This window comes from Chlamydotis macqueenii, chromosome 8 (genome assembly GCF_036417535.1).
Source record: "Chlamydotis macqueenii isolate bChlMac1 chromosome 8, bChlMac1.mat, whole genome shotgun sequence".
In the NCBI taxonomy this organism is placed as follows: Eukaryota; Metazoa; Chordata; class Aves; order Otidiformes; family Otididae; genus Chlamydotis; species Chlamydotis macqueenii.
Window position 1 is genome coordinate 18,880,159 of NC_141563.1, and position 15,273 is coordinate 18,895,431.

The 15,273-nt window shown below is 39.2% G+C and overlaps 1 protein-coding gene across 1 annotated transcript; it reads right to left on the reverse strand.

Moving 5' to 3' along the window:
* Window positions 1-317: 317 nt before the first annotated feature.
* On the reverse strand, window positions 318-10,424 carry RWDD3 (RWD domain containing 3). Its single transcript, XM_086753525.1, has 4 exons — window positions 10,291-10,424; window positions 4,101-4,585; window positions 3,238-3,353; window positions 318-3,139 (listed from the first exon to the last, which is right to left on the reverse strand). The coding sequence occupies exons 1-4, from the start codon at window positions 10,373-10,375 to the stop codon at window positions 3,025-3,027; spliced, it is 801 nt and encodes a 266-aa protein (XP_086609651.1). The 5' UTR covers window positions 10,376-10,424; the 3' UTR covers window positions 318-3,024.
* Between the last annotated feature and the right edge of the window lie 4,849 nt (window positions 10,425-15,273).

Consider the following 15,273-nt stretch of genomic DNA (forward strand, 5'->3'; position numbering starts at 1 on the left):
ACCATCAGTTAACAGACAGTTGCAACATCCTTCCAAAAGAACAATCTTTAAAAATACTGTTTACTTGTCTGAATACGAGACATCCTCCTACCCTTCAAAATAAGTGATTGATTGATGGGTAGGGAAAAGCCTTTGCTTTGACACAATCAGACTGACATCAGTTTTCATGTTCTCTGCTGTCTGAACAGTATCAGGCTGATCAGATTTGTAATTCTCCTGAAGCACATCAAACCAAGCAAAAAAAAAAAAAAAAAAACCAGTCCTTTCCTACACTGGACTTGTTGATTTGTCCAACGTAAGTTAGTAAGTAACAAATTCAACAATGATAAAAATTTATTGTATAAACTGCTTTTTACAATTCCTGAAATACAGAAATCATCTAGCTTCTTACGACAACCTCATTTGTCAGGAAGATGACCACAGATCAGCTGTAAGCTGCAATTTACCCAACTGTCATTTGCTCTTTAATTTTTTTTTTATTTTTTAAATTGGCTGTTGCAGAATGCTAGCTTTGACCATATAGTTAACCAAGAAAGCATCAGTCAATAATATTCAAGAAAATACATGAGTTTATATCCAAGCGCAACTGGCAACCACTGACCCTACAAACGGCCTTTCTTACGCAGCTAACTACAGTAGCTGTCATAATAGGGAGGAAAAAGTTGGAGAGTCTGCATCCAATCCTGCAAGAAAGATGACCACAACAACTGTATGCCTCAATTATTTTGCAGTCACATGCCATTTGAGATCACATGATCAGGCACACAACTCAGTGCAATTCCCAAAATCAACAGAAAGCATACACAACTGATTTATAAGCATGTTGGATAAGGCCCCGACTAGACTTTCACGGCCAAGATGTGATATAGGTTGTGCTGAAGTAGCTTGCTATTCTCTTTCCAGAAAAGTGGAACATTTTAAAGTAAAGACCTGTCTGAGGACATAAAATCCATCTGGCAAAACCTTACAACATTAAGATTTTCAGAGAGATACTGATTACATTTCCTTATGCTGTACATGCATAGGCCTTTTCTTGGTTTTGATATTTGTCAGATCTATCACATAGCACAGGGAGAGAACTTCTGCATCTTTTCAAGACTTTATACTACACAGACACACAATTTTCCAACACAGATATTTTCACTGAGAATAGCTCAATTCTGAGAACTATAATTTAAAATGTGTTACCTTAATATTATAAAGATATTTCTGTTTTATTCTTCTTTATAAAAGTAAAAATTCATCTCCACATACACTTAAAATGATAGAAAATTAGATTTCCTTTCTCTCAGGAAGCCATTTCAAAAGAATATAGAACAGATTTTTAAAACCTGTTTAACTCAGTCTGTTTTCTGTGCTTGTATGTGCTACACACAAAAGACTCTGTAAGAAGAGCTTTTGCTACTGTCTCATTAAATAAGCTTCCGTGCATAAAATAACATGCAACATACGATTTGAGACACTCCTTATGAGGAAAATTACCAAACTCATTAGAAACTTAAGAAACTTTCAAATAGTCTATTTATGCATTTGATATCTCAAATAGTAAGACCTAAAAATCTTAATTGTTTGCTTTAGTTGCTTTTCTAGTATACATAAAGAAAGAGGTATGATCTCATGGTCTGAGTATGAAGCTGGAAATGAAAATGTCTTGCATAATGATTTGCCAAACCACACCACAGGAACTAACCAAATTGTACCAGACTTCCCCCAGTACTATGAAGATAAATTAATTTACACTGAATTGATCAAATCTATTAAGTTAACAAAGAATACATGAGACATTTGCCTTCTGAGACTGAGTTTGAGAGAGCAGCAAAGCACACGTTTACCTACACACTAAAATCAATTTAAATGGCATTGCTGGTTACTGAGAAACTCATTACTTCAAAATTGTTACTACTAGAAAATTTATCTAGTCTTGCTAGAGAATGGTATCAGGTAAAATAGAAACCAAAGGACATTAGTAATTACAAGAAATAAGCATCCAATTCTTCCTAGCTGAACAGAACTTGCACAACTTAATTTGTATAAATAATGTATGTAATTTGTAACATTAAACTGAAGTAAAACACAGACTAGTGATTAAAAAAATTATAACTTGGCCAAGACAGCTGACTAATCAAAAAAATGCTAAAGGTAGGGGAATTTTATTAGGGAGTTAAAACTTACCAGCTTCTAAAATGACAGCAGACTTGACAAAAGTCTTGAGAGACAGAAGACTGAAGTCTGTATACATACTGCTCTGACAGTTTAATTGATTCAAGATATCTAAAGATGCACAGACAGTAAAACCAGATAAAGTACAAAAAGGAATTTGTAAACTATTAAACAGAATATTACAATTGGCTTTGCCTTAGCTTTTTAATCCATTTAAATTCTCCACTTGGAAGTTTTTATACATTTTAGAATAACAACTAACATTCAAAAAGACACTTCTAAGTTTTTTCAGGCCCCAAGTTACACGAACTTTTTCTTTAAATCAACAGTCTAGCATTTATAATCAAATAAATGGAGAAGGAAAAGTTAACAGATTAACACCTAAGGGATATTAAGTATATGGTGTCCTCACACATTGAAATCTGTGTTTGCTATGCTTTGTACAGAAATACGTTCATATAAGCTTTCAAAGCAAAACTAATCATGCTTTCTACCAGGCCATTATGAAAAACCACTACCATGGGAGATAAAAAAAAAACAACATTGAAAAACAGAGACCGCAAAACAGAGTCTACCTAGAAGATGGTTATTTTAATATGACTTCTTCCCAATCTCTCATGCTTGCCATGCAATTATCACAATTAACTCCACGTTCCTTGGAAAAATTTATCAATAAATAAATGTACAAAAATTATCAATTATTAATGTCTGAACTGCCATCTCCATCTTGCAAGAGGATGGCTACTTCTGGCATTTTTTACAGAAAAGCTTTAACATTGTTTGTCAAATTAGTCCTTTTATCTTCCAGCAGCATCTGCAGCCAACTACTGCTTTGGTCTGAGAGTCCAGTGTTTTCTTTTAATTTCATTTTAAGAGAGGAGGCACAAACTCAGAGAAAAAAGTTGTAAGTCCTGCAATTTCAAATTCCTTTTGTAGCGCATCCAGTGTTGAATATTCTTTGACTTCAAACGTCTGAAACCTACATTGTAAAAGGGAAACTCATGAACATGTCTACATTTGTCAGAATGTAATTATCGATTCTGTTACTTTTCTATCCACAACAGTACTAAATTATACCTTTTATGCTGTGACTGTACTTTTGTCTCATACAGTACACTAATCATTTTCTCTTTGCATTTCTTTCCACTTGAGTCGACATCTACCTTCGAAGTTTTCTGAAGAATCATGTACTCCTAAATGACAAAAAAGAACAAAATATTAAATGTCATCTAGTATCTTCGAAGTTTCGTAAAACGCAAAAATCTGTATGAAACTGTGTGGTGACGAGGGCTAAACCACCACAGATTCTTTTCAGAATATAGCAATCAAACTTTGAAAGTGCCCATCCCCAAAAGTGCTTGGCTGTTTCTATTCATCAGCTTGAAGTTAAGCACAGGCTTAAGCGATCTAGAGAACACGAGTTTGAAAAGCCAAAACATTCTCCTCCAATATCACCACAAAAAGCTGCCTAATGCAGTGGGAGTTTGTAACTACAGGCAAGAAGTTCAAAGCCCAGGCATGCGCTAGGAACACCATGTGGTTTATGGCAAGGAAAAAGACAGTTCGTTTTGAGGTAAAAATACGTCTGTTATTAATTTCTCATTCTCATCACAAATTTTCCGTTTTCTGGGGCATTTTTTCTGGGGCAATTTTCTGTTTTTCTGAGCCTAGGCATACTACAGTTAGGAAAGAGAGGGAATACAGAGCTGTAATTACAGTGGGAAGCAAAGCAACACAGGCCACAGGTCTACAGGTATCACTGGTTTCTTTCTCACAGAATTTTTCTTAAATACAGAATAAAGCTGTTGGGCCTTCCTACTCTCCTAATGATCAATCTGGTTCCAAAATTGTTAATCTTAGAAAAACACACACAAAATATTTAGACACATAGGTCTCAGTGGTAAATCGATAGAACTAGTCAACATTCATTGTTCCTGCACCTTAATGTTGCTCCTGTCACCCTGAAGAAGAATCAATATTATCTTGCCCATGAACATCAGTCTTCCAGTCAGCCTTAAATCTGAAGCCCATTTTTCCACAGTTTTGACGTATTTTGCCTTCGCTGTCATGTGATCCAAATGCAAAAGGAGCATCCAGATACCATTCTCTGTACTTGCTCCTTTTGACAAAATAGTTTTTTCATTGCAAACTCTTGCTGATTGCTTAATGACATATTTAAGATGTTGCTGTATCCAAAGGATCAGATCGTGTACCATGGGTTCAGGAAGATGCTTCTTTGCTTGTTCAAGTAATTTATCTTTCACATCCATACACTGGGCCCTTGTAAGCTGGTCTGAGCTAACAGAAATATCTGGTAGAGTTGATGGATAATTGATTGGTAAATGAAATAACAGCTTTAAAAGTACATCTGTATCCAGTAGTTCTTTCACACTGATTTGAATTCTAAATGTGATTCCATGCGTCTCTGGAAAGGATAAAAAAATAAACATTAATAGTTTGCTTGAAGTTGAAATATATATATATTACTAAGTCATGTTATTTTCTTTAACAATTCAACTCAAATGCCTGCCATTCCATAGGAAATAAGGGGTGGGGAGTTTTTTGCAGGGCGGGGGGTTGCAACCGTGGCTCAAGCTATACTTGCAGGGAATCCTGAAATGAAACACTTCCATATCATACTAGAAGGAAAGTTATTAACACATTCTAAAAAGCATCCACACCTTTTGGCTCTTTCAAAGTCTAGACAAGTCTGTAATAAAGAATCACCTCTCTTAGAAACACTTAAGTCAGCTTCTACAGCTCAATAGTAGCAGCAAGGACAGCCAAAAATAGAGACTTTTCTGGATGGACTCAGCACTGCCCTAACTGTGCTCCTACAGAAATCTGTAAGACTTCTAACATCAATACCAGCACAAGGCAAATAGACTTGTACTGAATGTTTTTTAAGACAGATACTCAAAAGCAGTTCCACACTAAAGAGAGACTTGGAAATAAAAAGGTCAGATTCTTTGTCTGCTACAACCTTCAGAAAAAATACACTTAATTCTTTTCTTCCAACTGCTCTACAAACAGTTGCACTGACATGATGAAAACTTCTCTGTTGTACATCTGACCCTAGATACTACATCCATCCATATATATGTGCATATACTTATATAAATATGTGTGTATATATCTGCATATCTACTCAAAATCTGTTGTTGGTCTACTTTAGAACAAAACTGTTTTCAGAGTGAAAAGGACATATATAGTATGCAGCAGGAAGGGCAAAAGACCACATCCTCCTGATAAATCACGTCATCAAAGACTCTAAATGTTAAAGTTATGCACAGTAATTCCTCCAATAAAACCTTCTTGACTAAAACATGTTTCACAGAAAAACAATACCAAACTTCCTAAAGTGAAACATGGGGACAAAGACCTAACCTACTTTTGTTCCTCTGCCATGAAGAAAAAGGGTATCAGATAAAAGATGATCTTCTTCAGATGTTCTCTGCTTTACCCCTTTGATGCACTCTAAACACTTCATCCCTTTTCTTTAAAAAATTGCTAAAATGTCAGGTTGATTCATTCTATGAGGGCAGGAGAAGCCAGATTTGAAAGGCAGATTAGAGCAGAGCTGAGTTTCAGAGGAGCTCTTTTGAAGTGACTTGCCTTCTTCTCCCCCTACCTTATCCTACCTTCCTTTACATGACAGTCAGTTGAATTATGTTTGATTAGTATTGCTGATGCCACTAACCAACCTCAGTGCTCTCTATGATTTTACAATTGAACCCTACCAAATGAGTGAAAGAACCTAAAAGCGACTTGGACACACAGAAGCACTTTAGAGAGCTTAGCCAAGGGCTTGTTTCCAAACCTCCTTCCTGTGTCATACAAAGAATTCTCTAGGTCGGAGCAGTCACAAAATAAGCAAACCCTTCAAACCAAATAATCAAACTCTAGCATTACTATAAAGAAGTCTCCAAACATCTACAATCTATCGCTACCTAAACAGAGAGAAATTCAGTGCCGAAAGCAGTGGATGCAAATCCAGTGAATTAAATAAAATTACACCCAACCATGCCCATATCTACAGGCAGTGTGCACCAAAGCCTCATCCTTTGCCAAAAGGAGTTCATCTTCAGTCTTCTAAGACCCTATGAAAGGTTCCAGACTATTTTTATGGCAAGCTTATTCCTCAGAAACACACCAGCCTCGGAAGAGACTCCAGCCTCCACAGTGTCCATCTGGCAGCACGTGACACTTGCTCACAGGCAGTATCTACGCAGGGGGACCTCAAGCCTTCCCAGTCCACTCTCTGTCTTCTGCTGCCCTGACAAATATTTCTTACTGGGCACCAGCAAGGATAGCTCCTCTGACATTATGCTAGGCTTGGTACACATAATCAAACCCACAATAAAAGCCTGCACTGCACCTCCTGGGACCCCCAGCACTCTCTTGGCCATCACGGAGGTTCTCCACACACACCTGAGCATCGCACCGCACACAGACAGTGCCTGCCAACCCACCTCCTTCCAGCTGCCCCTTCCACAGGGCAGCCTCACCAGGTACACGACCAGCTGAAGGCAAACTGCATTTGGCTGAACAGTATTAACATTATTCTATTCCTGCCTGTGAATCACTTTATTTTAAACTATGTTGTCAATAAATTTTCAAATGCACAGCCTAGAAATGAGTTGAAGAATACTGCTCTATTGCCAGCTTAACTACAGTGACAGAAAAGCATGTTACCTTTCTGATAATCCTCCTAGGATTTTTTCACTAGCTTGTCATAACAGATCTCACCAACTCAGAAGTAACTGAGGGATAAACAGACAGGCCAACCTTGCCCCTTCGGCGAGGGCCTCCTGCTGCACTGATCATATTCTTAAGCCTGCAACAATCTCACACCTTTCCCTGTGATGATGAACTAATCCGAAGGAAGCTGCGCAGCCTCGCATCCCAAGGTGTATCACCCTGAGCCATCGCAAAAAGCCCAGCCGTGCTCATTTACATCTGCTTCAGACTTACATTTAAAAAGGAAAATTGGTTCAAAAATGTTTGTGGGGCTATACAGTATCTAAAGTTTATTTAAACATTCCAGCGTCCATTTTCTGCGTCAGTGCTGCAGACAGCTGGCAGAACAAAGAGCGAACTATCGTTGCCCTGCGTAACGAGGTTCTAAAGAAATATTTCCTTTGTTTGCACACGCTACAAGGTCTCTGAGTTGTCTTCACAGCAAAATGGTGATTATTTCTGAAATAAAAAGTTGAGTATGATCGTTCTGTTGGGATTTAATGTGCTAACAAGACTAAACTCAATACATTTTAACTCATTTTCCCCCATAGCTGCATGCTTACCAGTATATTTAGCTCTAGCATACTTCAGATTTTTTCTTACGTTCCATGTCAACCAGACTGATATCCCCCTCCTCTCCTGCCCAAAGGCATTTTATGCAACACATGCAGTCTATTCTTAAATTCAGAAAATGGCACCTACTAATGTACAAGTTTAGAATATATAAATGTATTTTTATAGCAAGTTTGGTGAGCAAACCAGAAGAGAACAGATTAACAAGTAAATTATGGATTTCTATCTGTAACACTAATCTCTGTAAATAGATATATAAGGCAAAAAGATATGCTGTAATTAGTTTATTTAAATTCATCAACACATTGGTTTTGATAAGAACATATTTTACACTCTGAATACTTCATTGTTAAATCCCAGAAAGCCAAAGTTTTTAGCATACCAAGAGATCTGCAAAAGCATTTTCTTACATTCCTCAAAACTGTAAATTCCCAGTGGCCTCCCTTTTGATCCTGTGGATCTACTCACAAATTACTCTTAACATGTTAGAGACAGCATAACATAAGACTCTTACTGGAAGTTACTTTGTGCATCATTTGTCAATTACAGTTTACACGGTTTGAAGAAATAAAGCAAACGTAAGCTAATGAATACAGCAAAAGTTAATTGTATACAAACTAAAGGATTCTGTAGCTTCAAAGTAAAAGAGAAGTAGATCCCAAAATAAGAAAACTACCAGCAATCACAGTTGTAAATAATATTTTGAATTCCAGTAAACAATGGAAATTCACCAGATACGCACGATCCTCATGTATTATGAACACAGTCTGGCAAAAGGCCCTGCAAGGTCACATAACATCAATATAAAAATAAGAGCCTGTTCCCATTATGTACTCATGGCGCTTCACTTTATGTTCCAGGAAGGTTTCTAAGCCTTTTACATCCCAGTTACTTATAAACACAAAATCATTTTTCTGTAGATGAAGCACAGAGAAGAATGTGCATACATTTGTTTAACAGATTTGGAGGAACAGACGTGCATATGCAATGTTCAGATATGTTCACATTTTTAAAAATAAACATTAAGCTGTTAAGCCTGGATACTGTATTTTCAAACTATGCCTGAAATAACATTTCTGAACTTTTTTACTTTAAGAAAATAAAACTCAGCCAAAACATTTCATCCACCATATTTTAAAAATACACCTCTAAATATCAATAAAAAAAAAATAAAATGGCAGAACTACCTGCCTACACTAGAGCAAGAGGTGTGTCATGCAGATCTAGACACAAAACAATTCTGCTTTTACATTACTCCAGTTAATTGTGCTGCATGCAGACTCTAAGGTCTTTGTCCCTCTGAGGCTGTTTAGACACAAAGTCCTCTTTTCAAGTAACCGCTTGCTGTTCTGTGTGAATCTATTTCAACAACTATTTTCACATAAAAGTTTGAGGTTTATTCAATTAATTTCTTAGTAACTTTTTAGTTCAAGTGAGTCACTCAAGAGCAGCCACATGTAATTTCACACCAAAGCAGCAAAAAGTTATTTTTACAGAATCACAGAACGGTTGAGGTTGAGGTGGGCATCTTGTCCAACCTCCCTGCAGGGCCACGTCCAGATGGCTTTTGAGTGTCTCCAAGGATGGAGACTACACAACCTCTCTGGGCAACCTGTGGCACTGCTCGGTCACCCTCACAGTAAAAGTGTTTCCTTATCAATTGCAGTTCTTTTGCCCTGAATACACATGCAGACAAAACCTGAAGGCAGGCCACCAGATCCACTTTTAACAGCATTCTGCAGGACTTCACTGCAGTCCACCCAGCAGGAAGCTGCTTGCTGGCCGTCACTGTGCTGGGGAGCTGAGCAGCATGCTAAAAAAGCATCCAGGACACCAGGGAACAGTGAGTGATACAGAATATATGCATATTCTGTCTGTGCGTATATACATAACTCCAAGAAATACATAGGAGAGTTGCCATATCTGTGGCAGGCACTAAGCAATACGTACTTACGCTCTGGATCTGCACAGGCATGCACCACTTGCATATCCCACCTGACACTTCCTTTAAGCCCGAGTGTAACTGCTGTTGTACACTGTAGCTACTGAGATTTACTCTCCCTTGCTGACGGGGCATCATCACAGCACTGTGACAGCACAGACTGATAAAAGTAATCTCTTAAAAATACATTATGATCAGTGGCCACCACGGCTGGTGCAGAAAATGTGGAGTAACAATGTCTGCAGTTACTGCGTTCCCAGCCTACAGCACCCGGCAGCTGACGGGAGCAAGCACTCCAAATCTTCTCACCTGCCTACCTACAGCAAACACAAAAGATCAGCCTTAGAGCCCTGTAAAACCCACAGCCGCAGGTGTATTGCTGAAGCCAGAGAGCACTCAGCACATTGTAAGGCCAAATTGTTACCTTACCCCCAAAAAAAAGACAGAGATGACCCAAGGCTTCTCACACACAGCAACAGCTGCACCCCTATTAAGTATTACAGGATAAATACCTGGTCTTGTTGCACATGTGAAATGCAACTGCTTATTTACTTAAAGAGCAGCCAGCCCTTTCCTGCTGCTGCTCCTTACCCACTGCAAGCTCCCACACACCCCGCAAATAGCTGGAATTAAGGCCGTCGCTAATTACAAACGAGCAGGACCCGCTAGAATCTGTCCCCTACAAAAGCAGCAAAGACGCAGGGCAGGGCCGGCAAGAAGCACCCATCTTTGTCGCAAACGGGAAGGGGTTAAGCCGGTGCTGCCGGTGGCGGGGGAAGCGGGGCCAGGGCAGGACCGGGCCGCGGGTACGGGACGAGAGCCTGCCGAGCGGGGACGATCCGCGGCTCTCGGCAGAGCAGCGCGGCCGCCTTCACCTGAAACCGCCAGCACCTCGCAGGCGTCCGGCTCGCAGTAGATGGCGGCGAGAGCCGAGAGCTCCTCCAGCGCCAGCTCCGACATGGCCGCGGCTGCGGGCGCGGGGCCGGGGTGGTGGCGGCGCCCCCTGCCGGCGGCGGGGCCCCGCCGCCGGCAGGGGGCGCCGCCACCACCCCGGCCCCGCGCCTCATGGAGGGTGGCGCCGCCGCTGGGCGCAGGCGGGGGGAGCCTCTCCCTCTCTCTCGGCGCCGGACAAAATGGCCGACCCGCGAAAGCGGTGCGGTTTCCCCGTTCCTAGGTGTGCAGCTTGGCGTGACAGCCTCTAACCCACAGAAAAGAACACCGTGATCGTCCCCGGCGGTGTAGATGATCAACTGAAGTGCAGCCACACACACTCAGAAAGGACATTTTAGTAAAATATGCTGCTTGTATTCAACTATTGTGGCTTCATAATCCTGTTAACGGCCACCTGGCTGAGGCCTTCTGCAGCCAATGGCATCATTAACTCCCGGGTATAATCACTCACAAGAAATAATATCTGCCATTATTACAAAATCACTTTTAAAATCAAGGGATGGGTGGTTCACTTCTTCAGGAAAGTATATCATGCTATTTTTAATTCCCCAGTTCTGTTGAAATAACAAGAAATATGCGAGTGCCGAGCTGGGAATGAAGGAAATAATACAGAGGGTAAGAAGCCGGGAGCTGTCAGAAGCCCTGCCAGGTAGTGGTGGCCCATGCAGCTGTCAGAAGGCTTCAGTGGAAATTAGCGTTGAAAGTGCCTCATTCTATTATTAAGAACTTTCTTGCCCCTGGTCTTTCCCCCCTTCTCCTCATCCACTTTGCATATTCCATTTTACATGTTTAAATAAAAAAAGTCGATGTAAATGTCTCTTAAATTGACACTATCACAAGACATTGAGGTCCCTATGAATAAGTTACTGCACTCTGACATTTGGAAGTCATCAAATGAGACAGTATAATGTCAGCTTGATATTTTTCACACTATGAAAATATCAGCTTCATGTCAAAGATCTAAATTCCATCTTAATGTAATAAATTTTCTTGTATTCGCAGACTAGTGAAAATGCTAAATATTTAAATTTGAAATGAACTTCTACAGTTACAATCTGGCCTTCATATTCCATTATTATTAAATTGGAAGTCAAGATCTTATTTTCATCTCTCTTTTTTTTTTATGATTTCTTCAAACATTATAGTGTTTGAGAGAATAACATTAGCCATATTCATATCTTTAAATGGATGCTTTCCCATCAACACGTGGCAAATAAAGTTCAAAAGAAAAAATCTTGCTTTTTAAAGTCAGCTTATATTAAACCAGCTCCAGCATCCTGTCATAAATTCATATGCCACTGATGATACCAGTATTTTCCACTTTGTCTGACAAGGTAAATAGAATGCAATCTTTCATACACAGGTAAAATTAATCTTCCCAGTGTTATTTGCAAAAGTAGTATCCTTTGCTTTCCACTCCCTATAATTATAGCCCAAATCAATTAGGTGTTGCATCAACAACCACTAGTGATTATATATAAAACTGTGCATTTAGACTTGTTTTCCTCTAACCTAGGTGGTGAATAAGAGAGGAGTAGACGGACATTGTGAAACAAATGTCGATTTGGAACATCCATCTACATCTTTTTGCCATCATTTCCACGCCAGCCACCCTGCCGTCCCAGGTGCCGCAAGTGTAAGTGGTCCTAAAAGCATGTACTCTAGAAGGCATGAAAGGACCACTAGGAAGAGCCAAAAAATCACTGCAGTTGTCCATTTTAGGATCACAAGACAAAAGCAACAAAGAACCCATAACCACAGCTAAGTGTGATGGCTAACCTATGCAACACAAATCACGTCCATCTTTCGTCACTGCTGTAGGACAGCTGCAGTTCCTGTATCTTCTGCTACAACAATGCTGACACCTCTAAAGCAGGCAGAATGGTATTCTTACCTGTTAGAACTGCTCGTAACTGAGGTAAATAGCACTAATTTTTCAGATACCTAAGAAAGAAGCCATTATTTCTGTACTAACAACTGTGTTATCACGATAGAAGTTTTCCCAAAAATGGCTTGTACAAAAATGAGAAGCAACATGAAAACCTGTCAAAATCGCTCCAAATAAGCTGAAAAGCAAAAGTTTAAAGAAAACACAAGGAGAAGTAACACCTGTAATTGTAAAAAATTTTGATAAAACATGGAGATGTTTTTCCATACTATTCTCAAGTACAGCTAGTAGAAAAGTTCTCTCATTTTTTGGCCCAAAGCATGTGTTTTTTAAAGTTGGATTAAACTCATTTAATAAAAAAAAATATATTGCAAATTAAAGCTGCCAAAATTTGCATGGTTTGTTCTAAGGTTAAATTCAGCATTTTCATGAGATTTTGCTCTTTAGTTTTTGAAAATGAGCTAATGTAGTCTCACTGATATATAAAAAAGCCGCTTATTTGAGAAAAAACAACTCAGAGGAAAAATCTTTTCTATTACTTTTCCTTTTCAAGGATTTGTGGTCTAGCAGTGCTTTTTACAGGCACTTGCATTTATCCTCCATGCATCAAAATGCTCTAAGTCAATTCCCCAAGACACTTAATCTTTTGGCAGATGGAAACTCATTTTGAAAGTCTACTAATGATCAATTAAGGCATTAGCTATCTCTATAGACAGGAAGTTTATGGGGTCACAGTCTGCAGAAGCTGGAGACAAGAGCAGCAGCATGTTAGTAAAACAGCTAAAACTTTCTGTAGTTACTACAAAATTGGCAAAACACTGGAAAACAAGTCATGACCTAGTCTTTAGTAGGGGTGTTTTTTTGCCATAATATGTTGAAAAAAAAAAAAGTGATGGTTTCTATTTTGTGAGAGATCATGGTCCAAACCAAATATCCGCAAAGGAAGCTATCTATTATTTTAAATTTTGTTAATGGAGCCTAATAACAATCCCTATACTTCCAATAAATTTCCATTATCCTCTGAAAATTGGATTCATTCAGACTCCAGTCATAAAAATATGTACCCATGATGCAAATATGCAGACATGTTGTGAGTAGCCACCACATTTCACACATGCCAAAGGCCACATATTTAAGTTTGCAGTCAGTACTCTGCCCACAAGCTTCTATACAACTCGATGTAAAAATAGTAAGGTCAAATAGATGCAACTGTCACATTCATGAAAGAATTTAAGATTCTTTTTCTAGGAGTTTTGCAAGCCATTTTTTTTTTCTTTGAAGGAGAAGCACATAAAAGTGATTAATCTCCTAATGCAAACTAAAAAGGATGCTTTTGACAAAATGACTATCTAATATGACCATAGGTTCCTACTATTACTAACATTACCAAGAGAATCAATACTTACTTGATTCACTGCATATAGATCTTTGCCTGCAATTTACTTTGTACAAAATAAGATAGAATAATAAATAGAACACACTTTCTGCAAGTAAGAGTAAAAATGCATGACGCTGCCTACCAAAAAATTGTTGAAAACTAGCAGTGCTGTGTTTTTAAAAAGCAGATATGTAAAGATACTTGCGTGATCCTGAAGACATAAGCATGGCTAGCATTATTCTGTACTCCAGTTAAGTTCAGGCTCCACATCAAGTTCAACTGCTTGGAGAACCTTACTACATGGATTTTCCTCCAGGTATAAGCAAAGGAAGACAAAGGATTAGTGTCACATAATTTAGTAAATGCTGGGGACAGATCTCTTTAACAAGTAAAGGAGTGGCATTTTTGAAAGGGGTGTTTCTACCTCTATAAAAAAACACAACATTAGTAACAGTCCAAAAATTAGGCAGTGCTCCTTAGTTTACCAGGTCCCTTCATTTTTAGCTGCTGAGCTACAGCAACCTTACTCTCTGTGCTTCCATCTTGTGAACTTCGGCACATTAGCTATTATTCCCCTGCACTTCAACACAAGAGTTAAGCAAACAAAATGGGAGCGCATAGGGTGACTGACTATTTATGATCATTTGCAGAGCACTAAGAAATCCTTTGCAACTCTCAAGCCTTTTGGAAGTGGAACAATGTTCATCACAATATTTTATATTTTAAATAATTACTTACAGAGTACATTAAAGTCCTGATAGTAAATACATTATGTAAACATTAGACAGCATTGGTGTCCCACTTCACACAAAACTAGCATACCTCTTTCACATCTTAATTCAAAAATGGTAATCCAGAACACTTCGCTTCGGCAGTAAAAATTAGCAATAATCAACAATGGACACAAATGCCTTCTTACCAGCAACACAGTCTCTTTCTTTTAGAGCAAAGTCAGGCAGAAATTCTAGGGCTTAGCTGAAAAGTTCTTGAAGAGATTGAAGCTAGGACTATTGGCATAATGCATAGAAGGGAGGAGTAAAGTTGTTTCTAGGGGGTAGAGAAATAAATAAATAAATAAATAAATAGTGACAGAAGAGCTACAGCTCCTCTTTCCAAACCACCTGCTAATACAATGCAAGGGCAAAATGTCACAGGATGACTAAACGTGGCTGTGAGCTCCAGGCATCCTGGAAGGAGAAGCTTGTGAGTTACTCCCTAGTTACAGGCCACTCATGTTGGCCAGGTTCTAACAGGGCATCCTGCAGAAGGGCAGAGAGCTGGGCCCAACGTTACTGAGTAGGGAGGGTAGTGTAGGCACAGCAGTCACGCATTCGGTGCCCCTCTACACAGGCACCCTAACTGCAGGGTAGTCACTGGCTGCCTGAAGCGATGCAATGGCAAGGAACCAAAACCAGGTATTTGAATGCAGAATGGTCTCCTGCTGCAGGTAATAAAGATCAGTATCACTCAACTACATATGTATGACCCAAGACCTGATTACAGTTGGAGTGTTATGCCAGAGTCCTTTTCCATCAGTCACAGAGATTGCAGTTTCTGAGCACCAGTGTCCTTGAGGAACATATCTTCAGCTGCAGACCAGGAAAGTGATCCTAACTTGTTTCAGCTGCAAGAGTCACAGTA